Source organism: Hibiscus syriacus, unplaced genomic scaffold (assembly GCF_006381635.1).
Source record: "Hibiscus syriacus cultivar Baekdansim isolate YM2019G1 unplaced genomic scaffold, ASM638163v2 tig00111100_pilon, whole genome shotgun sequence".
In the NCBI taxonomy this organism is placed as follows: Eukaryota; Viridiplantae; Streptophyta; class Magnoliopsida; order Malvales; family Malvaceae; genus Hibiscus; species Hibiscus syriacus.
The window spans coordinates 231745-255574 of NW_024062985.1; the positions used below are offsets into that span (position 1 = coordinate 231745).

The 23830-nt window shown below is 34.9% G+C and overlaps 4 protein-coding genes across 4 annotated transcripts; 2 read left to right on the plus strand and 2 right to left on the minus strand.

Moving 5' to 3' along the window:
* Positions 1–1072: 1072 nt before the first annotated feature.
* On the plus strand, positions 1073–20596 carry LOC120153481 (FT-interacting protein 3-like). Its single transcript, XM_039165425.1, has 4 exons — positions 1073–1170; positions 1251–1307; positions 1968–5067; positions 20585–20596. Exon 3 carries the CDS (start codon positions 2030–2032, stop codon positions 5003–5005), a length of 2976 nt encoding a protein of 991 aa, XP_039021356.1. The 5' UTR covers positions 1073–1170; positions 1251–1307; positions 1968–2029; the 3' UTR covers positions 5006–5067; positions 20585–20596.
* On the minus strand, positions 5371–7404 carry LOC120153483 (AT-hook motif nuclear-localized protein 11-like). Its single transcript, XM_039165427.1, has 5 exons — positions 6868–7404; positions 6617–6684; positions 6392–6523; positions 6009–6170; positions 5371–5897 (listed from the first exon to the last, which is right to left on the minus strand). The coding sequence occupies exons 1-5, from the start codon at positions 7298–7300 to the stop codon at positions 5667–5669; spliced, it is 1026 nt and encodes a 341-aa protein (XP_039021358.1). The 5' UTR covers positions 7301–7404; the 3' UTR covers positions 5371–5666.
* Positions 16184–16881, minus strand: LOC120153484. The gene is made up of 3 exons (XM_039165428.1): positions 16743–16881; positions 16597–16658; positions 16184–16514 (listed from the first exon to the last, which is right to left on the minus strand). The coding sequence occupies exons 1-3, from the start codon at positions 16798–16800 to the stop codon at positions 16386–16388; spliced, it is 249 nt and encodes an 82-aa protein (XP_039021359.1). The 5' UTR covers positions 16801–16881; the 3' UTR covers positions 16184–16385.
* Positions 19880–22401, plus strand: LOC120153482. Its single transcript, XM_039165426.1, has 5 exons — positions 19880–20584; positions 20765–20823; positions 21005–21133; positions 21417–21552; positions 22050–22401. The coding sequence occupies exons 1-5, from the start codon at positions 19880–19882 to the stop codon at positions 22302–22304; spliced, it is 1284 nt and encodes a 427-aa protein (XP_039021357.1). The 3' UTR covers positions 22305–22401.
* Positions 22402–23830: the final 1429 nt, after the last annotated feature.

Genomic DNA, 23830 nt, shown 5'->3' on the forward strand with positions numbered 1-23830 from the left:
AAGTTTATGAAGATTATAAAAAATAATATATATTTAATTTTTTTTCTAATTTATTGATAATAGATATATTTTGTAGACTTAGCTGCTTGAATTTGAAAATTTTAAAGATATCAAATATTGTATGAATTAAGAAACCTCAATGATTAAGAGATTTATTGTTATCACTTGACATCTTAAGTTTAAGTATCATATATGCGAGAGTATAAACATCTATTGTCAAATAATTGAGAGTATTTAAATAAATACTGACCTCATATTTATAAAATAAAAACATATATTTTTATCCTTTAATCAGTCAATTAATTATTTTTAAAGAACATTAACAAGTGTCCCCAAATATTAATTTAATATTTTTAAAAAAATCGGCAATGTTTTATTTAACAAAATAATAATTAAAAAATATTAACTGGTATATTACACCGTTTATCTGGTCTGTTAATTAATTATTTCAGTATCTTTTCTCTCTTTTTTTATCTTTTTTTAAATGAAAAAGAAATTATTAAAAAAATAAATTTTGTTTAACATTTTAGCCAATCATCCAATTTTCAGTTAAGTTGTCGCAATATTTTAAAGGACACGCTAAATCAAATTAAAGATTATTCAAACGAAAAACAATTGGTGGGTGAAGATAATTCAACGCGTGTCAACAAAGTGCAGCGCGTATAAGTAACGGACACATTGGGGAGTGTTTAAAATTTAAAACCACGCCAACATTCGTATCGTTGTCGTATAGGATTAGGACTGGTAAAAAGGAAAACAAAAAAAAGGGGACGTTGGAAGTGATAGTTACATGATCTAATTTCATTATCAGTCCCTGTAGTTTTATATATTTGAAATTTAATTCATTTTAATTTTAGAAACTGAAGCTCAATCGGTTTAAATTGTACTAAACTTTTAATGTGCAAAGAATACAAGGACTGGAAGCATAAATAGCCTATGTAAATTTAAACAGTGAACCCCTTATTTGGTTATGATTTTTCAGCAAGAATCATTCAAGTCGATTTAGACGACTCTCGTCCTCACAGTCAACCAGTATTTTCCTTTTTTTTAAAAAAAAAAAGTAGTAATAATCTCCTTCTCTCCTAAGTTTCATAGATTCCATTTCCACCATATATAGTTTCCGGCTTCCTTTCACTTTACTAACCAAAGCTTTCAGCTTTTTAAACAGAGGTCAGTTTTTACTTAGTCTCTTCAATTTTCTTACTTTTCGTAAGGTTCGATTATCTTATTTTTTTAATTGTTCATTTCAGGTTTTTCTACCATTTGAGATCAGATTATTGGGTGTTCTTTCATTTGAGACTGGAAAAGTAAGTTGATTCTTTTTCTACTTTGTTGAATCTTAAAGAAAAAAACAAATCAGATGAGCTTTGGCTACAAGTTTCTTAAACCCAGTAATTGTTTCCCATGAAAGAAACAGAGACTGAGCTTGGTTGATAAAAGGTTTTCTAGTGTGTATCTTTTGTTTTTTGGGAAAGACAAACAAAAAAGTATTTGAAAGAATCCCCGATATACTCGTCCCCTTCCTGGATTTTGGAGATGGAAACGAGATTCTTAAGGCTTTAAATGATTCTTTGTTTGTGTGTGTGTGTGTGTATTCTCTGATGTCAACTAAAAATATGGTAGCTTTTTCACAAAATCTTGCTTAGTTTGAGAAAGATTCATGGGTTTATTTCCCTTTTTGATCTCTGTATGGAATCTTAACTCGCTTTCCTTTCCTTTTTTTATAATTTGACATGATAACATTAAGATTCTATATTGCTCACTTGATCCAGAATTTGGAGAATCTAAATTGGAAAATAAAATAAAGTTATTTATATAAAAGGATTATATTGCTGTTTAAGCTAATTCTGATTCTAGTGTGTTATTGTTCTTTTCCTTTGTTATTGTGTCCTTTTTGAATTTTTAGTTCTTTCATCCTTCTGCTGTTGAACTATTAGTTTTCCTTCTTTTCTTCTGGTATTGTTTAGTTCACAGACGACTACGGATAGCGGCTAAATTGTTTTGTGTTCTGCTTCGATTGATTCGAACCATGAGTAGTCTCAAGTTAGGGGTGGAGGTGGTGAGCGCCTATGACCTGTTAGCCAAAGATGGGCAGGGTTCATCCAATCCCTATGTGGAGCTTGAGTTCGATGGCCAGCGATTTCGCACCACTACTAAAGAGAAAGATCTCAGTCCGGTTTGGAACGAGAGTTTCTATTTCAACGTCTCTGATCCGAACAAGTTGTCTAGTCTCCCACTTGAAGCTTATGTTTACAGCTATAACAAAGCAAACAATGCTAAAACCTGTCTTGGGAAGGTTCGCCTCACCTCAACATCATTTGTGCAGTATACCGATGCTGTTGTTTTGCACTACCCTCTTGAAAAACGGACTGTTTTCTCTCGTGCTAAAGGAGAGCTTGGTTTGAAAGTGTTTGTTACTGATGACCCTTCGATCAAATCCTCGACTCCTCTTCCAGCCACGGAGGAAGCAGTCCCAAATTCATTTCCCAAAGAGAAAAATGGTAAAAGACATACATTTAATCATCTTCCAAATGCAAAGCAGTCGGAACAGCAGCAAAAGTTTACTACAATGCCTCCGCAACAACAGATGAATTATGGAGTACATGAGATGAGATCTGGACCGCCACCATCAAGAGCCGTTCACATGTTCTCGGGTTCATCATCACAACCACTTGATTTTGCTCTTAAAGAGACAAGTCCATTTCTCGGAGGAGGACGAATTGTTGGAGGCCGAGTCATACGAGGAGACAGACCAACTAGCACCTATGACCTTGTTGAACAGATGAGATTCCTTTTTGTGCGAGTGGTGAAAGCCCGAGATCTTCCTTCAAAGGATGTGACTGGAAGCCTTGATCCGTATGTCGAAGTGAAAGTTGGAAACTACAAAGGAATCACAAAGCATTATGAGAAGAAACAAAATCCAGAATGGAATCAGGTGTTTGCCTTTTCAAGGGACACGCTGCAGTCATTTGTGCTAGAAGTTGTTGTCAAGGATAAGGATTTAGTGAAAGATGACTCTGTCGGGTTTGTGCGATTTGATCTCAATGAGGTTCCCACGAGAGTTCCACCGGACAGTCCATTGGCTCCGGAATGGTATCGGTTGGAAGACAAGAAAGGAGAGAAAAAGAAAGGAGAACTGATGCTTGCAGTTTGGTATGGCACACAGGCTGATGAGGCTTTTCCAGATGCGTGGCATTCGGATGCTATTGCTCCCGGTGATAACACTTCGGTTTCCCCAACATACATCCGTTCAAAAGTTTATCACTCTCCGAGACTATGGTATGTCCGTGTCAATGTTATTGAGGCTCAAGACCTTGTTCCAGCTGACAATAACAGGTTTCCTGATGCATATGTTAAGGTTCAAATTGGTAACCAGATCTTAAAGACAAAACCTGTTCAAAACCGAATTATGAATCCGATCTGGAATGAGGAGTTTATGCTTGTTGCTGCGGAACCCTTTGAAGATCATCTGATTTTTTCAGTTGAAGATCGTGTGGGTCCTAATAAGGATGACGCCATTGGAAAGGTTGTTATATCATTGAACTCCGTTGATAGGCGTGCTGATGATCGAACTATTCGTTCCCGATGGTACAATCTGGAGAGGTCTTTTTCAGATGCTATGGATGGCGATCGTGCAAAGAAGGATAAGGATAAATTTCGTAGTAGGCTCCATGTTTATGTTTGCCTTGATGGAGGATACCATGTTCTTGATGAGTCAACTCAGTATAGCAGTGATCTCCGGCCAACAGCAAAGCAGCTCTGGAAACCATCAATTGGTATTTTAGAACTCGGAATTTTGAATGCCGATGGGCTTCAACCAATGAAAACGAGAGAAGGAAAAGGTACGTGTGATACATATTGTGTTGCAAAATACGGCCACAAATGGGTTAGAACTCGAACCATAGTCAACAGCCTGAATCCAAAATATAATGAGCAGTACACATGGGAAGTTTATGATCCAGCCACTGTTCTCACTGTGGGAGTCTTTGATAACTCTCAGATTGGAGGTTCTGATAATAACAGAGATAATAAAATTGGAAAGGTGCGGATTCGCTTATCTACACTCGAAACTGGTCGTGTTTACACCCACACTTACCCGCTGCTGGTTCTTCACCCTTCTGGTGTCAAGAAACTTGGTGAATTACATTTGGCAATACGATTTTCATCGACATCAATGGTTAATATGATGCTCCAATACTCGCGACCCCTTCTGCCAAAGATGCATTACAAAAGGCCATTGAATGTGATGCAGCAGGACATACTGCGACACCAAGCCGTTAATATTGTGGCAGCTCGACTTGGTCGGGCCGAACCTCCTCTTAGGAGAGAAGTAGTTGAATATATGTCTGATGCAAATGCTCACCTTTGGAGCATGAGGCGCAGCAAGGCAAACTTTTTGCGACTGACGTCGGTTTGCTCGGGATTATTTGCAGCTGGAAAATGGTTTGGTGAAGTTTGCATGTGGAAGAATCCTATTACAACAGTGCTGGTGCATGTGCTATTTGCAATGCTTGTTTGTTTCCCGGAGCTGATTCTACCCACAGTTTTCTTATACATGTTCCTCGTAGGTGTATGGAATTATCGTTATCGGCCGAGGTACCCTCCTCACATGAACACAAGTCTGTCTTGTGCCAATGCAGTTTCTACTGATGAACTGGACGAAGAATTTGAGTCCTTTCCTGCAACGAAAAGCTCAGATATAGTTCGGATGAGGTATGATCGTTTAAGGAGTGTTGCAGGGAGGATTCAGACTGTTGTAGGTGACATAGCTAGCCAGGGTGAGCGGCTTCAGTCATTACTGAGTTGGCGGGATCCTCGTGCCACAACTATATCTGTTATATTATGTCTTGTGGCAGCCATTGTTTTGTATGTCACACCATTTCAGGTGATTGCTCTTCTTTCTGGGTTTTACATTATGAGGCATCCCAGGTTCCGCCACAAGACACCTCCACCACCGATCAATTTCTTCCGTCGTCTGCCTGCAAGGACTGATAGTATGTTGTAGGTCATGAGGTGTTCCGGGAACTGTCGGTTTAGATTCTGGTTGTAAAGCGGTCATTTTTTGTTGTTGCATGTCGTATTTTGGCGAACGCAGATGCAGCTTTAAACTTTATGGGACAAAAATATATATGAAATAACTGTTAGAAATTGTCACCATCCACCAGATTGTGACCGTCTGTTTATGAATTCTGGTGTCCTATTTTATTTATAGAGATTGCAAAAATCCTAGAATCTGTGAGTTTCGATCAACCCCAAAACATCAAAATATAGAGCGATACTTGCGATTATTCAATTTATAATTTGTCTGAATGTTCCGTATAAGCTTAAAGCCAACAAGATCATGGTACATTGTCATAAGGAGAAATATAGAAGACTTGAAACCATGGCTGCCCATATAGATAAGTGAAGCATGGCTTTCTTAAATTGGTTCATATTGGAGAAACGAAAAGATACCTCCGGGGATCAGTTGAAATCGTGAGTTCTAACAGTCATTAAGCTACAAATATCTGAGGAAACCTCCGTTGTCCGCCATTGTGATTATCAAAATTAAGGGAGATTTCCTCAAGCCGAAAATCAGGCTGCCCCGTAGGACTTTCGAATTACAGTCAGGTTTGCCTTCAACAACAATTTATGTGCATTGCTCATGAAAGTATTCGAGGTACATGTCATCCTCGCATTAGGTCAATGTCGACGTGGGTATTATGCATATCCATCGTTCGTGAACCAGGCCATACACCTGCTGGCGGAGTCGGAATCAGATTTTGACTTGGCGAAATGCCAGACGGAGATACAAGATTGTCGGCACTCTGATTATCCGAGTCATTAAGACATTCTTTACCTTCTGGTTTCTTCTTCTTTGTCTTTGAACCACCCCATATAAAACTTCCAACAATCACCTGGTTCATTCATATAAGGCAGAATTAACCCATAGAAGGTCTAATCCTCCACGTAGAGAAGAGAGTTAATTTACAGATAGAATAGTATATATCATAGCAACCGAGAGTTACCTGAACCGGGCTTGCTGCAATGAGCATCCCTCCAACACCTCCACCGATGATGCGGCCATCAGGAGTGGCAAGGGAAACACTTAGACAACCAGTTCGATTGCAAGAGCCACTATTGCTGGTTAGAAGGTAGGAGCCTGACAGACATAATATCTCAAATTGCCCCTGCAGATATCAAAACAGACAAGTATATACGCTTTTCGACTGAACATTGCATCAAGATTACTGAGTTCCGAAAAGAAACATAAAAAGAGTTTATATGTAAGAATTTTGGACAGTATATGAAGTCCAAGTATGCCTTGTCTAGAAGGCAAAATAGTCTTATGCTACCTAGCTCCTGCAAAACAATACAAGAAATCAAGAATCGGGTTATCGAGTACCCAAACCTCATATGTAACAGAGCCACCTGAAGATGATGGCTGAAGAAGAGTTACGGTAGAGATAGCCCCATTGGCGGACAAAATGCATACTGCTCGACGCCTTTGCTGTGAAAACGACAGTATTTTTGCAGCAACATCCTACATGAAAAGTTATACTTCATTTGAACAATTTATATCTCGAAGTAATGCGGTCGAAATCGATGTACTAATTAATAAAATAAAACTGCATACTTCTCCTATTGCAACAGTGATGACATGTGGTGTAAAACCCATCCCAGCTGAAACGGACAGCCATTCACCTAGCAGAACAATTAGATATTTGCAACGTCATTCACATAGCAAGAACAATGCATTACCCAATTGAAGCAGATCAGTTGGTATAAGCCTGATTAAAAACACTACAAGTTAAACCGCCACTACAAGTTACATTCCTCATGCTCATGCTTTACACATTTATAAAAGAGGGGGGCAAAATATCTTACCAAGGGAAGCTAACTGTTGCTTCCTCCCGGTACCCGGTGGCCGCCCTCTTCCCCGTTTTTGGCCCGGTGTTATTGTCGCAGGACGAGTAGCCGATGCAGGACTCAGCGCCAAGGAGACGGCGCCATCGGGTCCGTACTTCCGGGGCCTTCCTCTTTTCCGTTTCACTGCCTCACTCGGTGGCACTGCTGAAGGTGTGTCTACATCGATACTATGAGGGGTAATCCCTGATGGAGACTCTAAAGGTAAGGTGGACTCTATAGTTGTAGGGGGTCGAATACTTGATTGGTATTGTACATTTGGATTAGATAATGGATGAATGCCTTGTGATCCATGCATCCCGGACTCCATTTCGGACCCCGACCCGGATATCCCTCTCTGTTGCATATAATAAGATGCGGATCCTGATACTGCCATGACATCCCTTCGATCCATGCATTTAGGTCCAATAACCAATACTTCAATTTGCCTTCAAATGAACTTTCCTGCCAAAATTTAAGTACCAAAAGGAGCTACAAGTTGGGTGAACGTTAAACAACTAAAAAGCATATATATCTTGGAAAACCCTAAGGAATTCAGGCAGAAAACAAAGCAAAGAGAGGAACTAGTAGAAATACTGATGAAGAGAGGAAAGAGAAGAAGCAAAAGCATGAAAAGAAATGGTTGAAAATTTTGAAAAAAGATGAGAACTTGAAAAGGAAAAGAGACAAAAATGCAAGCTGTTTTACTTTTACAGCTTACCAAACCACGGGAAACGAAGAAAAAGGCGTCATGGTGAAGATATAAAAGAAGAAGATGGGTAGTGAAAACCAGGTCCACATACTCACCAACCCATTATAACACCTTTAAGACAAAGCATCTTTCCACAGCGAAAAACCATACCTTAAACACACTTCAAATTTCAAAATAACAACTCGAAAGAAAATTATTTATATTGAAAATAAGAGAAAGAAGCAAACAAAAGTGGAAGAGAATGCCATAGAACAAAGTCAAACCAAGCTGAAAGAAGAACTAACAAAAGAAAAATAAAAACTAAAAAAACAAAGAAGAAATGGGTAAACTTTTTGCTCCAAAGTACAGAGAAAGTAACTTACATTTCTGAACTGGGGGTTAAAGGTCAAGCTTTTTGAAAGTGTGAGGCTTTGAAGAAGATGGGTTTTTTACCTTCTTTTTTTTCAGGAAAAAAATGGGTGAAGTAATCTTAATGAAGGTTGTTAAGGGAATTAAAAGCAGTGTGAGAAATGCAGAAAAGAGACCATTTTTGAGTGAGGAAGGTGAAGAAGAAAGGCGTTATTTATTATTTGTACTACAAAAAAGCTCCTTCTCTTTGCATACAGAACTGTAGCTGTCTGTATTTGGTTGGATATATTTCTCCGGCTTAGATGATATCTCTTTCCCCTCCAATATTAAAGTTGTTTGTTTTGCATTAATATATTATTTAGCACCTAAGTTTAATTTTGATGTTTAATTTGGTACATTTTATATTTTTTATATTATATTTTTATTTTTTAACGTTTTTAGTTTTCAATAATTTTATCTTTACGACATGATTTTCTTTATCTTTTTTTCATGGTTTTATGTCTTTTTTATTTTTTTTTATTTTTTTATTGGTTATTTAGTTATTTTTTCATTCGTTTAATTTTTTAGGGTTGAATTTGAAGTCGTCATGATTGATTAAGATGAAATTTATTTATTATTTTATTGATATTCTTTGTATTGAACTCTTGAATTGGATTTGAAAACACAGTTTACGTTCGTAGATAGTTTTCTTACGACGTTCGATTCTAATTTGAAGTTGTTGTTGATCTTTCATAGTTTAACTCCGTTGTGATTCATTTTCCAATGCAGTCAAATTTATTTATATTTATCTTTTGTTCGAATTTTTTGGATGAGTTCTAATTTTTTTAATTGTATGATCCTTCTATGATCACACATTACTAGTTATTTTATGTTATTGGTTATAAAAATATTCTAATTATAAATTTAGTTTATGAATTTTATTGTAATTTTGAATATTTTTTATTTTAAAAAAACTAACAGCGTAAAAAATATAAACGTCTTATTTTTTACTTTATTCATAAATTATTTGAATCTTTTTTTAGAATAATTTTGTTCACCTTTATATTGTCTAGTTTTTTTTTATTCAGTTATTGTCAAGTTGAATTATATAATTCAAACAATCAAGATAATTAAATTCAAATATTTAATTTAGATAGTTCATGAACGTAATGAAATACAGATAATTAAATTAAATAGAATATAAGAAAATCAAAATTAATAGAATAAATTCAAATAATTGAATCTTTATTACTAACCAAAGTTAATTTTTAAATATTGAAATTTAATGGAATTGAAACTAAACTTGAAACACAAATTTTTCTAAACGTTTTCCCCCCAAAGATGTAATTCAACGAGGAACGGGAAGTTGAAAAGAGTGTGAAGACCGAACCAAAAAATAAAAAATCAAGGGAAATTAAAATCGTTTTATTCTTGGACAATACTCTAAAATAACGGATGTTTGTTAGAATATTAAGTACTGTCCGAAGAAAAGGTTGTGCACCACCACTTCTCACGCGTTCTTTTATCACGTGAGATATAAATAAAATTATTTTAATCACGGTAGAGGTGACAAACATGACGTTCAAATCGAGTTCAGGTTAAATTATTTTCGGTCAAATCATTTTAAGTCTAGACTATATATAATTTAGATTTGATACGAGTTAAATCGGATCTTATTCAGATTTTAGTTCAGTTTTATGGAGGGATTCAAGTCGCGGTCGCGTTTTCAGTTATTTCGGATTTATTGTGATTGCGCCCGTCGCGGGCGCTATTGCGACCGTCGCGGACGCTATTGCGGCCGTCGCAGGTAACTCGAACAGCGGCAAAACCGCTATATCGCGACCGAAATCGTGGTCGCAGACCGTTTTTTAAAACCCTGGTTCTATGGGAAAGTCAACTTATTGTCTCGGATGGATACGATAGGCAAGCAAAGACTTCTTTGCCGTGGTGAAGTTAGTGCAAGGGAATCTTGATGCCAAGGTGGGAGCATCTCGACCCTTTAGGTAGATTAACAGTCGTAAGTTCGGATATAAGTCACTCAACGCCCTTGGAGCCAACTCATGATGTTGTAGATGCGAAGGTAACTCGACAGCTATATAGTTAGTGGGTGGAAGCATGTGTCATGGAGGAGGAATCTCAGTATTATTTGGAGGTAACTCCGAGCTGCATGAGCAAGGGAGAGAGGTGTCTCAACATCTTTTGGGCTCTGAGAGATATCTGAAGTGCTTAATATGTTAAGTGGTCGGAGGTGTGTTGACGTGTATATTGCAGAGGATCCTTGTGTCTTTGTGTGCTCATATTAAAATTTAAAATTCGGGAAGAGTTGTCTCTACACCCTTGGATATAGCCTGCAGAAGATTCTCAACGTTTGATGTTTTCTCAACGCTCAGTAAAGGTGCAAAGGTATTACGATGCTTCAGAATATGCCATACACAGGTGTTTTAATGTTCTAGTGTAAATATAAGCGGAGAATAATTATGTTGAATGAGCTACATGGAGGCAAAATCTTTTCTCTGTTATTTTCTCGACGCTCTGTGTATTGTCTTATGCGAAGAGTGACATTTCACGCGGAGGATTCATGAGAACATATTAACATCTCGACGTAGCAGAAGTGCAACGAAGATATCTCAACTCTTTTTGATCGATTGTCGATAGTGAATAGAGTTATCGTAGCAATAGATGTGGTAGAGGTTTCTTAAAGTCCTCGTCTAGATAAGAAATATCTCATCACCTTCAGAGAGAATTAGTTGTCAGGTGGAGGCGTGGAGGCATCTTTATCGTGCTAAAAACAAAGAGAAAATGTCAACTCTCTCTTTGTCACGGCAAAGACATATCAGTGTCGCACCATATGATACCATGTTAACTATGGAAGAAACTTAGAAAAAATAACAAAGAAAAGAGTAATCAACTACAAATGTATTGATGATCTCAAATAGACAAGTTAAGCAGCTATTTAAAGTCTCCAAAGAGAGAGAAGAGAGAGGATCTAGCTGTTGTAAAGTTGGTTACAACCGATTACAACCAATTAACCTCTAACCTTTTACATTTGACTACTTAACCGAATATGGTTTAACAAGACATCTTAGTATTTTTTGGAGACAAATTTGAGCTGTAATAGCAAGAGTGAGAGGCTTCGCTACATCTGTTGGACTTTCTAAGGTATCTCAACAGTTCTTAAGTGGGGCATCTCGACATTTGTTAGAGTGGAGGCTTTCAACTCTTTCAGTCGGTTTTAGGATGTAATCATATAGCATGAGTCATCTCAATGCTTTTTAGCAATGTAGAGGAGGTTACTCTGTCTGCAGTAACGCGTACTATAGTGGGTGAAAAAACATCTCAACTTTACTATTCACGACATGTAGAACTGAAACAACTTTGTCATGGTAAAAACATGACAAAGCATCTTTACACAGAAGCATGGGATCTCAACTCTTTGAACAAGCTTAGGACGTAATCTCGTAGCCTAAGAAGAGCGTGAGGCGTCTCAACGGTACTTGATCAAGTTCTGTCTGCAGTAACGTACTATAGTTGGTGAAAAGACATCTCAACCTTTATTATTCACGGCATGTAGAATTAAAACATCTTTGCCGCGGTAAATAAATAACAAAGCATGAATCTGACGGGTTTTGACTTGATTTTATTTGATCGAATCAGGGATTTTTAAAAAAATGGGGTTTGGGTTGAGTTTTTTTATAGGCGATGTTCGGGTTTGATTCAAGTTTAGGATAAAAAATACTCGACTCGACCCGACCCTAAAAAATAATTTTACCTTATATATTTAAGAATAATTACAATAATATCTCTATATATTATTTTTTTCAATTAAATCATTATTTTTATTGAATAAAAATAATATTTTTATTATTATTTCAGTTTGGGTCGAATCGAGTTCGGATTTTATCTTAAAAAATTAGATCAGGTTCGAATCGGGTGAAGCGTATATATTTTTCGGATTGGGTCGGGTGAAAAATGTATAGTTTTCGGGTCGGGTCGGCCAAAACCGACCCAATCCCAACCCACGTCAATCCCTAATCTTGACACGTAAGCATGGACTCTCAACTCTTTCAGCAAGCTTTAGGACGTAATCTCGTACTCTAAGAAGAGCGTAAGGCATCTCAACGCTACTTGACCAGGTAGAGGAAGCTACTTAGTTTGCGGCAACTTATTATGGTAGGTGCAGAGACATCTCAATGGTACCGTTCATGACATGTAGAACTGAGGCATCTTTGTCATGTTAAAGAAAAGAAAAGGTATTTCAATACTGTAGCGTAGACATCTCGACCCATCGGGTAGAATCGTAGTCATAAGTTTGGGTAAAAACAAATCAACACCCTCAAAGGTAACTCACGATTTTATAGATACAGATATAACTCAACTGTTCAACAGTTAGTAGGTAGAGGCTTCGTCGCATTTGGAGGCATCTCAACACTTTAGGCTAATTGTTGGTGACAACAATATTTAAGTCCAGAAGAAAGTAGAAGCATCTTAACACTTATAACGGAGGTGGCTCAACGCTCTTAGCCGAAAAGAGAGGTATCCCCACTATGTCGGCACAATGGAGACATATTAACTATATGAAACCATAACGAATAAAATGAATATACTCGAGTAAGCAATAATGAGATGTGTTGAGATCACATCTTTAAACAATTTTAGTGTTTCAGCGGAGGAAGAATAAATTCGATTTTTGTGTATAATCAGGGGCTCTTACTACGTCAAAAAGTATAATTTAAACAAAAACTTTATTTACATACTGTGGAGACAATATTCGTCCGGCGAAAACAAGTGTCGTTATTTTCTAAATATCGTCTCGAAAAAGTAAGTGTTTTTCTTCTGGCATAAGATAAAACACAAATTTGAGGAGTCGCCACCAATCATTGATTGAGGTGTGATTGGTCACCAACAACGCCCAAAATTAGTACATTTTTTTATTAATTAATTTTTTACAATAAATTAACAAATTTGTATTTAATTTAATTTATGATCCCTTTAACAAATAATAATATAACTCAATTACATATAATAAATTTAATGATTTAATCAAGAAAATATCAAAATTATAGGTTACTATTAATAAATACTTAATATACAAAGTACTATAATAGTAAATAATTTTAAAAAATAATATTTAAAATTATTATTTTAAACCTAAAGGATTAAATTAAAAATAATAAAAATCATAATCCTAATTCGAAATATTATAAAAACTAGGTACTAAAAATGTAATTTATCCTAATTACTTTTCAGATTAAAATATAATTTATCAAAATTATAAGGACTAATATGAATATTTACCTTAAATATATGTAAATATACGGGTAATGACTAAAATAAAAATAAATAAAATACGAAAATATAATTAAAATTCACAAAAACCTGATTTCAGTGGATAAATGAGATTATGGGTTTAAATCTTGAAGTTGTGAATTGAATAAATTGGATTGGAATGATTATTTTACAATAAATTTATGTAGTATTCAACTCAAATTAATTATTAATAGACCGAATATTGATGTTGAGGAGAAAAATCATTAATTTTTAAAAAAAAAAAGTATTTTGAGATCACGATTACGTTCAAATGAAGTCTCATATTGCTTCCATTATCATTATTATTTTTGTGAATCAGGAGCTTGGGATATATTAAATTCAATGCTAAGAGATCATGATGATTTGGGTTAAAAGGTCGATGCCACTAAATTCACATGTTATAGCACAAAGTAGACCTACCATCTCTTTTCAAGACAAAATATAGCTATCAAATAAATCCATACACGTTGATCTGATAATTCTTTATGAAATCATATATATTTCATTCATTATAACATATCCAACTTCTTTTCGGCCAACTTTGAAATAATATTTCATTTAAAGAAATCATAATATATTACAAAATTTAAATTATTAAATATCATTTTTTTTGAAATTATTAGAATCAATTAAATCAAGTATAAATTCAAATATTTCAACTTTATAATTTACTAATAAAAGCTGTAATTTAACAGCACAAATGAAAATGATAAACTGGATTGGTATAATTATCAAATATATTTTCCTTAGAAGAAGGCATGATGATGTTGGCAAAACATCAATGGGTTTTTAGACAAAATGGGGCTAATTTGACATTATTTTTGAAGGGTGTTGTTCAAAAAATGTTATAAAAAATATTTTTATAAAAATATTTCGAGGTTTAATTATTTAGGATTAATGTGAAATTTTAAATATATATTTGATAGTATATTATAAAATTTTAAAAATGTCAAGTTGAATTGTATTTAAATAGATTAATATTAATTTTTATTACTTATATTGAGATATATTATATAAATAATATATTTTTTAATCATGGTATATATTTTTGATAGTTTATCTAATAATAGATAAATATTTAATAATTAGTTAATATAATAAAATAAGATACTAGATCCTTAAGTAAGCTAAGAGTTTGAATTTCAACGTTGTAACTTGTAAATATAACAAATTGAATTGAGATGGTCACCTTTATAATATATCACTATAATACATTATCTAAGTTAATTGATCAATAGATCAAATATTGATAATTTAAACAAAAAAAATTAAAAGATAAATACAAAATTTTCAATTTAATAACTTCAATAATCTAAAAATTGTCTTTTAATAATAATGTCAAAAATGGGATTAATCGAACATAGGTGATTATAAAAAATAATAATATCAAAATTACTTTTAAATAGTAGCATTCTATTCCAGGACATTATTTTAAAAATATAAAGGGTAAACTATAAATTTGATAATTTTTGTTGTAATTAAGATTATTTCTATCATCAAGTTTTAAAAAATTATATTTTTGATATTTATGTTATTGATTTGTTATATATAGTTTGATCACTCAATTATTAATTTCTATTAATTTAATGACATTCTAATTTGACCCTAATTTTTTAAAAACACATCTTTTTACCATATAAAAAAACTTCTCTCAACCTCTCTTCCCAGAACCCCCCCGGGGGGGGGGGGACTATACTACCATCTAATCCAAATCCTATAATTCTCCGATTGATCACCTTCTCCGGCTAATAATATCTTCGACCACCTCCTTTTCAGTTTCATTCTCTCCGTATAGTTATGACTGCCACAACTTCATTACTCTCCTTATTTTTTTTTTTAGCAATAAAAACTTTTTTTATTTCTTTTCCAGAACAAGAATCTTCTTGTCGTTGCCGCTCCTTCAGTCCTTTTCCACCGACCGACGAACCGACATATTATTTAAACATGAGACTCATAGTCTCCTCTTTCTAATCTCACTCTTCTGATAAATATCTTTTGGTGGATCAATAGTAACGGTGAAGTCGACCAAGATTTTTTGGTAGAGTTGGTGTGGGAACGGTGTAAGATCTAAAGAGAGAGCCATTGAAAAATTTGTTGAATTAAACGATTGAGGCATTTTTCTTTAAAGGGTTTTATTGCGGAAAATGGAGATTTTGGAATAAATTGTCATTGAAGAAGGGGTTTTGTTTGTATGGATTTTAGAGACGAACTGGTTGCCATTGACTAGTAAAACAATTGGAAACAGTTTCATAAGGAACTAATATTCCGTATAGTATGCATTAAATTCACCAATTGTTGCTATCATCGACTGATGGTAACAAAGAAATTGAACAAAATGTAGTTCCACTGGAACGAATTCAAAAAATAAATACCCCAAATCATCAAGCAAAATCCTTACATCGGGTGCATAAGCTTCCCTGCAATCAGAACTTTCAATTGTTCCTTATGAAGCAAAATCTAAAAACTATAAATTTCAGTTTTGAAAAAAATTACATGTTTATTGTTGTTATTCCTAAAAACACTATTGAAAATGTATAGAATATAAGCATAGGTCTTCTTGTCAAAATTTGGAACTTTTTCTTCTTAAAGTTCATTATAGCCTAGCCTATGTTGTGGTAGACAGTAGATCCTGTCTTCTAACAATGTTACGTTTAATTTTGGATAGATTTCAAGAAGTAGAAGATTGAAATTTGCTTCCAAGTTGTGGAACTTCGCATATAGTCGGGAGGTTACTCTTCTCTTTCATTACCAAACTTTTGACTCTTGAAGGCACCAACATGTCACGTAAGCCGTAAACAGCGGAGCAAGTTGTGAAGTAAATTCCAAAGATCGCTACAGTCAATGGTGGAAGGGACTTGAAAGCATTTTTTTATAGATTGTTTGCTTCATTCAGTTCAATTGTTAAGGCAAATAGGTTAACCTAAAGCTATAGCATAGATCATAAAACTCCTTTTAAAAAAAACAATGCAGCTGACTAACTATCAAATTAAGAGGGTAAACTGCCATGCCAGAATCCAGATCGAAATTCTTTAGCCACAGATAGCCAAATTTACTAAAAGCTTATTCTCAGGCTAACGTATGGTTCAATCTCTTTAACAAGTATATATCCTCAAAAAATAAATAACCACGAAGCTGAACATGAATGAACCGAACCTCATTTGTCGAGCTCCATTGCTTGAGCTGCTTTGGCTTTAGCAGTTTCAGTTAACTTGGTCTTCAATTTTCTCTTCCCTACCTGAAACCCGCTTCCAATTTTCTTCTTTTTCTTCCCATTACCATCAACCTACACATACCCATTATATAAATCCTTAAATAAACAAAATTAAAATGGAATTTATCAGCCAATGGAAGAATAACATGCACACCTTCATCTTATTCTTCTTTGCTTGAAGCTTCTTTGCCGCCTTCTCCTTCTCTTCCTTCTCCCCTAATTTTCCAAGATATATACAAAATCATAAATCACAACACACAAAATCAGAGAAAAAGATGAGTAAAATGAAGAATTTCATACTTCTGAGATCGAAATCGTGTTGTCTTTTTCTACGAGCTAAACTATTCTTCTTCGACATATTCCTCTATTGGAACCTCCTTTGAATCGACTCCTCTCTCTTCCTCTTGTTTGCCTAAACCCTAACCCTAACCTTTATTTTATTTTTGAGAAGGGCGAAGTATTCTAAAAGGCACTCAACAATGCTAAAATGATATTTTAATCATTAAATTTTTAAATATTTTAAAATGATAATTATATTTATCGATCTAATATAAAATAGTCTACGTGACGTTATAAATAGTAATATATTTTGATAAATTTAAACATTATTTTATAGTAATTTTTTATGAGAACAAATTTATCTTGTCAACCGTTGGTGGTTTACTAAATTTAGTTTGTTTAGAGAGTCATAATCGATGTTTTTGTATTGAAAAGAGTTTGTCATGAAAGATGAAGAAAACGATATAGAGGTTACAAGGGTTCTGACCCTTTTTTCAATCTTGGTTTGAGATATTTTTAGTGACCTTTAGTATGTTTGTCAATCGTCAGGTCATTATGGATATTTGTAGACTAATAAGTTAGACAAATATGGTTGTCAGATATTAGATCATGTTATGATAAGTCATGTGGGCCTGTCAAATGTCTTGTCTATATACTTCAGCTGATTAGGAAGTTTGTATTTGAATGATGTAAGCTTGTTGGAGGTTCTGGTAGGTTGAGGGATATGTCTGGAGACCTTGGTTAGCAGAATGCTGACAGTTTCATTGAGTCTGATTTGACAAAGACTTGGATGTTTTAAGAGACCATCTTCGATGATATAACAAGTTTAACAAATTTAATGATCATTTGATAATAGTTTGATAAATTTAATAATTATTTTGTAATTATTTATTAACTTTAATCACTATTTTATAATAACTTTACAAATTTAATGATCAATTTGTAATATTTTGTGAAGTTTAATGATTAAATGTAACATTTGAAAATTTGATGATCAAAAATATCATTTTACATGATTCAGTGTTATCTAATGTAGTTTAACCTTTTAAAAAATAGGGTGCATTATATTTATTCTCGCGTTTTCGCCTCTTAAATTTTCTAGTTTCTCACTATTGTCCTTAAATTTTATTTTGCCGCGTTTTAAATCCGCGAAAATTGGTAACTTTTGGGCCTGACATTATTGCCCTTGGACTAGGCTCGTTTAATGTTTTTAATTATTTTTGTTAATATTATTTTTTTTCCACTATCTTCTCTCACCATCTATCAATTTCATCCACGAGCGAAACTCACATTAACATTGGATGATTTATCTAACATCTTTTTGAAAAAATAAGTTTATATGTAATATTACTTTAATAAATTAATAAATGATTTTATATAATCTTTGATATTTATATCGTTTCGATTCTTGAATTTCTTAAGGTTATTGAAGAGTTTCTGTTTTACTTTAATAAAATCTTTAATAACAGAATCATCGTCGTCGAGGATGAGAGATAGTCGAGAAGGAGGGTAGTATGCATGGCGTGATTGATAGTGGAGATGAATCTAAATCCGAGCTTTGAACTTTTTTTCTCGTTGAAGAAATGTCATCCACCGTGGAATTGATTCGATTTCGAATTATGCACCGCCCTCCATTCCAACGAAGTTTTTCACCGTTTTATATTTAAAAAGATGATATTATAATTATCAAGAAACCTTCAACAAATGAAAAAAACTAAAATGATAACTATCGAGTGGAGACTACGCAATATGGAATGATTCCATGCACGTATGCTTTCTTCCTACTTAACTATCGAGTGGAAATAGACGGACCAAATGATTCGGTCCATTGTTTTATTGGGTTTTAGGGGGGGGGGGGTGCGCCCTATATGTTTAAAACGCTTCCTTCTTTGTGTTTATGAACCAATATAGAACTAATGAAGCTCCTTCCCCATTTGCAGGTTTGGTTATGGTGTAATTACTTGAAGATATTGGTTTTTAATGTGTGTACCACCACAATGTATCAGTTGGTATTTGATAATATTACATGGGGAGTATCGTTGCTGTAATGAAAGACAATTCCTTTGGGTTTTTTTTTCTCAATTCTACTAGGGGGTTTTGCTTGTAAAATGCAGAGATTTTTTATATTTTCTTTGATTTATTTTGCGGTTCATTTTTCGGTATAATTAGATATATTTATATCTATATCTTATTTGAGTTTTGGATGAATTTTTAATATTTTTCTTATATGGTCTTTATATCAATGTCCATAGAAAATTACTAACTAACTATATATATAGCTTACGCTTATGGGATTTTTCCTCTTTTATTAATAAAACTAGTGGTTTTTGTTTACATATAAAAAAAATGAGATTTTGGAAAATTTTATTGTTGAGCTGTAAAACTGATAATTTTATTAAAGCATAACGATCAAAGTAGCACATATATTTATTTAAATGGTAATTTTGGCTCTTATTTTTTAGAGTATTTTAATTAATTTTTTTTGTCAAAATAACTAAAAAAAACATTTTTCAATATTGAAAATGGAATCATTCCATATTGCGTAGTCTCCATAACAAGCAAAAATGGGTTTGACTAGCTGGTACCAACAAGCTCTCTACCCTATTCATCCATGCTTTTCTTCTAATATTTGTGTCTTCTCTTCCTTTGCTAATTCGCATCCAACCGCTGTCGGAAGGGTAGCTGTATAACATAACCCAAAACCCACCACTAAACTTATCCAATCTTCACTTACCCCAAATCCTAATACCTTTCTTTGCTTTCTTGAATTCCCCCTTTATGTTTCAAAGTTTTCTCCTTTTTGTTTTTAATATTTTATTTTCCCTTTTTTCCGTCACTCTTTTATTGGAGCTTTTATGTGGGTAACTTTTGTTTTCTTGTAGTTTCCTCTTGATCAGCTGGGATTCCTTCTTCATCTTCTATTTTGGCTGATGATTGGACCAACCTGGGATTTCAGAGCCTACTAGTAATCCTCTTTGAATGCTTCCTTTGACAACTTAAATCTAAACCAGTTCTAGTCGACCTTAATTACCTTTGTACAATTTTCCACCATTGATTCAGAAAAAGAAAAACTCTTCTTTTATATCTGTTTTATGTTACTTAATCTTTAGATTGATCACTTGCAAGTTATTAAATGTGTTTGATTCATAGGGGAGCCCATGTCAATCGCCTGTTGCTGTCCCATCCTTGAATGTGTTTACTGTTTAGGCTGTGCCCGTTGGGTATGGCAGAAATGTCTATACACTGCAGGCCATGAAAGTGAGCACTGGGGTTTAGCCACAGTGGAAGAATTCGAGCCGGTGCCACGTCTGTGCCGTTTAATTCTATCTGTTTATGAAGATGATCTTCATAACCCTCTTTGGGCACCCCCTGGAGGCTATGGAATCGATCCTGATTGGGTTTTCTTAAGAAGAAATGACCAAGAAACTCAAGGCCGAGCTCCACCTTACTTTATTTATTTGGACCATGATAACGCTGATATTGTCTTGGCTGTTAGGGGACTTAACTTGGCTAAGGAAAGTGATTATGCTGTTTTGCTTGACAACAGACTGGGGCAGACAAAATTTGATGGTGGATATGTGCACAATGGGTTATTGAAGGCTGCCGAGTGGGTTTTCGATGCTGAGTGTGAGGTTTTAAGGGAATTGGTTAAGAAGCATCCTAGCTACACTTTGACATTTGCAGGTCATTCCCTTGGGGCGGGATTGGTGGCCTTGTTGGCGATGGTTGCAGTTCAAAATCGTAGCAAATTGGGAATCATGGAGAGGACCCGGATTAGATGCTATGCCATTGCGCCTGCTCGGTGTATGTCACTCAACGTAGCAGTTCGATATGCAGATGTAATTAACTCGATAGTGCTTCAGGTAAACTTGTCATACTATAGATTGTACATTTGTATGTATTTGTGGTATATGTGGACTTGATCTTTGACTTCAGCTTGTCAAATTTGGTTATAAAGTTTAGGGCTAGATCAGCATTCTCGAATGTCTATTGATAATATATTGTAGGCTTAGATCCTAACATGAGCTATTGTAATGAACCAGGATGATTTTTTACCTCGAACGACCTCCGCTTTGGAAGATGTTTTCAAATTACTCTTCTGGTAAAATATAGTATGTCTTAGTCACCTTTCCATTACTAGTTTCCTGAATAGTGGGGTTTCCTAATATTTTATGTTTAATTACTTTAGTTCTTCAAAATGTGATCTTCGAAAATAGAACTCTCTTCATTCTTGGGAATGATTTGATGTTTCCATAACAGGGCTGGTTTTATTTTTTCTGCAGTTTACCATGTCTTTTGTGCCTAATGTGCTTGAAAGACACTTGCATCATGGAGGAGAAGAAGCTTAAAGATCCCAGGCGGCTTTATGCCCCCGGACGCCTATACCACATTGTTGAAAGAAGGCCCTGCAGGTTACATTGACAAATTTGTAAATCATTGAACACTATATCGTGAATTACTCGGTTTTCTTTTATGCCATTTACAGAAGGGATCAAACTCCCTTAATAATTAATGGTGTTATGTGAATAAACACTCGGATGAGAGTTCTCGGTAAAAGAGTTTAATAAGTCCAAGACTCCCAGCTGTGGTCAAATAAATATCTTTCATATCATTATCGCATTTATTGGATTGTGATTGATTGAGAAGTGTTTTAGGTTTGCGCTTCACATGCATTTCTCTTCATCCTGGTTGCAGGATAGGAAGATTTCCCCCAGTGGTGAGGACGGCAGTTCCGGTGGATGGGAGGTTTGACCATATAGTTCTTTCCTGCAATGCAACCTCTGACCATGCCATTATTTGGATAGAAAGAGAGTCCCAAAGAGCTCTTGATGTAAGTTAACAGCTTCTTGCCCTTTAAAATCTTTATGCATCTAAGATGGCAAATAAAGCAATTAAAGAAATGTTTCAGCACCGAAGTGGGAGCTTGAACCTTAAACTAGCTGTCTTAGTTCAGTTGGGGACAAATTATTAGGAACCCTAGCTCCAGGGAGCTTCTGCGGTGCCGGAAGGCACAATATGGATAGTATAATTAAATTTTGTGTTTAGAACTAGAATGCTATGGGTATGGGTCTATAAACCTATACTTAAGAATTTGAGCATAATCAAGAAGCAACTGACTATACAGTGAAAAGTCATGTATACTTTCTGTATTTAGGTACTTGCTTCTGCTTGTACCTTGATGAGCTTATTAGTTTCTTTTTGCATTTAATAATATCAACTAAGATATGAATTGAACTGTCAAAGGTGGGATACTTTAGGTTGGTAGAAATAGGAAAATAGTTTCGTTATTCGAACAAAATAATAAAGCTCACATGCTGCTTAATGTAGTTGATGCTGGAGAAAGACGGGATAATGCGAGTTCCTACAAAGCAGAAAATGGTGCGGCAAAAGTCTCTTGCTCGAGAACATAGTGAAGAGCACAAGGCAGCTCTTCATAGAGCAGTTGCTTTGGATATCCCTCAAGCTTATTCGCCTTCCACATACGGAACATTCAATGAGATGGAAGAAGCTGAATCTTCTGGTGGATCAACTGAGAGGTTTCCGAGTTATCACCCAGGAAAAGATTTGAGAGTTGGGAAGTAAACCGAGCTCGTAAATATGTTCTAGTTTCCCCCCATGTGCACCATGGTTTATTGCTTAATTACCATGATATGGAATAGTTACAAGAATGGTAAGAAAGTTCTGTACATAATAGGCAATTTATTTTATCCAGTAAACATTCATGCTTTAATATATATTAACAAGGAATTCACTACTCCCTAACATGCAACAATTGTCTAGAGGCAATTGAAAATGGTATATATTTTTAAGTGCTTCCCTAAGCCTTGCTACACCTGAGAATCCAGAACGGCTTCACCACCAGTGAAGATGATGAGATAGGGCCCCATCAGTTTACTCAAAAGCTATTGTTATGTTCAAAGTGATCTCATCCTTAATATGTCGAATTTTTATGCAATCTGAATTCTTATCATGGGAGGATGATCACCAATGAATTCGAGAAAGAGAATGTATAGTTTTATTTAGCAACTCACCATGCATTCGCTTGACAAACCGTTCAAATTTTATGAAATTCCGTCTCTCCATGAGAAGTGGGCTGAGCCTATGGTAAGTGAAAAATGAAAAATGTCTCCCATTTGGATCATTTACTGGCTTGGCATTGTCCCGTATCTTGTTATAGCTTACTCTGACATGGCAAAGAAAAACATTCTCGCTTGCAATTGGAACGCGAAAATCCCAAGCAACATTCAGCACCTGAAACAGTCCATTCATAAGCTTCTGGGTTTGAATAGCACTACTTGATTTGAAATAGCACATAGCAAATTTTCTAATTTGCTAGTTTGTTTCCAAAGAAAAAAAAGTGTCTCTAGAAGGAAAATCAGTAGCAAGTAAATATCAAGGCTTATGAAGAGCTACTTTCGATAATGAAAGTATCACGCAATTTACTAGATAGCAAACGGGCGGGTCTGGTGCGGATACCCCTCCCCTATCCCCATACCCACCTAATATTTTTAAATCCACCACCCGCCCACCACCCATGATTAGTAAAATTTTTCAAATCCACACCCATCCACGCTGGTATATTCTCAAATCCATCCTCACACCCACTACCTAACTGGAGACGTACCCGGCTAGACCCGCCTGACAGCAATCTTAATATATACATAAGCAACATACATAAAACAAACACGTTCATTAAGAAGCATAATAAAATAAACCAAGGATTATAAATTATATCTTATACAATATTAAGATTTATGAATTAGTATCTAAAATTATACTTAAATTCATAATGGTCCAAAATTTAATGTGTATTTAGTGGGCGGGTGGATGTGGGGCGGGCAGATGCGGGACGAGCGGATGCGGGGCGGGTAAGGTATCAAACCCATCACCCGCCCACTACCCATTAAAGTTATACCCATCCCCGGCCCAATTGGAGCAGGTACGATGCAGAATCCACGAAATTATACCCGTTTGCCATCCCTACGATTTACACCACATTTAATATAATACATATTTATATTATCTTATACCACAATCACAATTTGGACGAAAAAAATTATATTCATTTTAAGGAAATAAAAAATGGAAGTATATTTTAGGGACGATAT

Excerpts from the sequence above, each read along its gene's own strand:
- LOC120153482 (XM_039165426.1), top strand. The coding sequence starts at position 19,880 with ATGTCAATCGCCTGTTGCTGTCCCATCCTTGAATGTGTTTACTGTTTA. Across the intron at positions 21,134-21,416 it reads GTTGAAAGAAGGCCCTGCAG|GATAGGAAGATTTCCCCCAG; the intron begins GTTACATTGACA and ends TCCTGGTTGCAG. Across the intron at positions 21,553-22,049 it reads AGTCCCAAAGAGCTCTTGAT|TTGATGCTGGAGAAAGACGG; the intron begins GTAAGTTAACAG and ends TGCTTAATGTAG.
- LOC120153484 (XM_039165428.1), bottom strand. The coding sequence starts at position 16,800 with ATGTCGAAGAAGAATAGTTTAGCTCGTAGAAAAAGACAACACGATTTC. Across the intron at positions 16,659-16,742 it reads ACACGATTTCGATCTCAGAA|GGGAGAAGGAAGAGAAGGAG; the intron begins GTATGAAATTCT and ends TTGGAAAATTAG. Across the intron at positions 16,515-16,596 it reads CAAAGAAGAATAAGATGAAG|GTTGATGGTAATGGGAAGAA; the intron begins GTGTGCATGTTA and ends GGGTATGTGTAG.
- LOC120153483 (XM_039165427.1), bottom strand. The coding sequence starts at position 7,300 with ATGGATCGAAGGGATGTCATGGCAGTATCAGGATCCGCATCTTATTAT. Across the intron at positions 6,171-6,391 it reads GTGGCTCTGTTACATATGAG|GGGCAATTTGAGATATTATG; the intron begins GTTTGGGTACTC and ends TGATATCTGCAG. Across the intron at positions 5,898-6,008 it reads TTGCAGCAAGCCCGGTTCAG|GTGATTGTTGGAAGTTTTAT; the intron begins GTAACTCTCGGT and ends TGAATGAACCAG.
- LOC120153481 (XM_039165425.1), top strand. The coding sequence starts at position 2,030 with ATGAGTAGTCTCAAGTTAGGGGTGGAGGTGGTGAGCGCCTATGACCTG.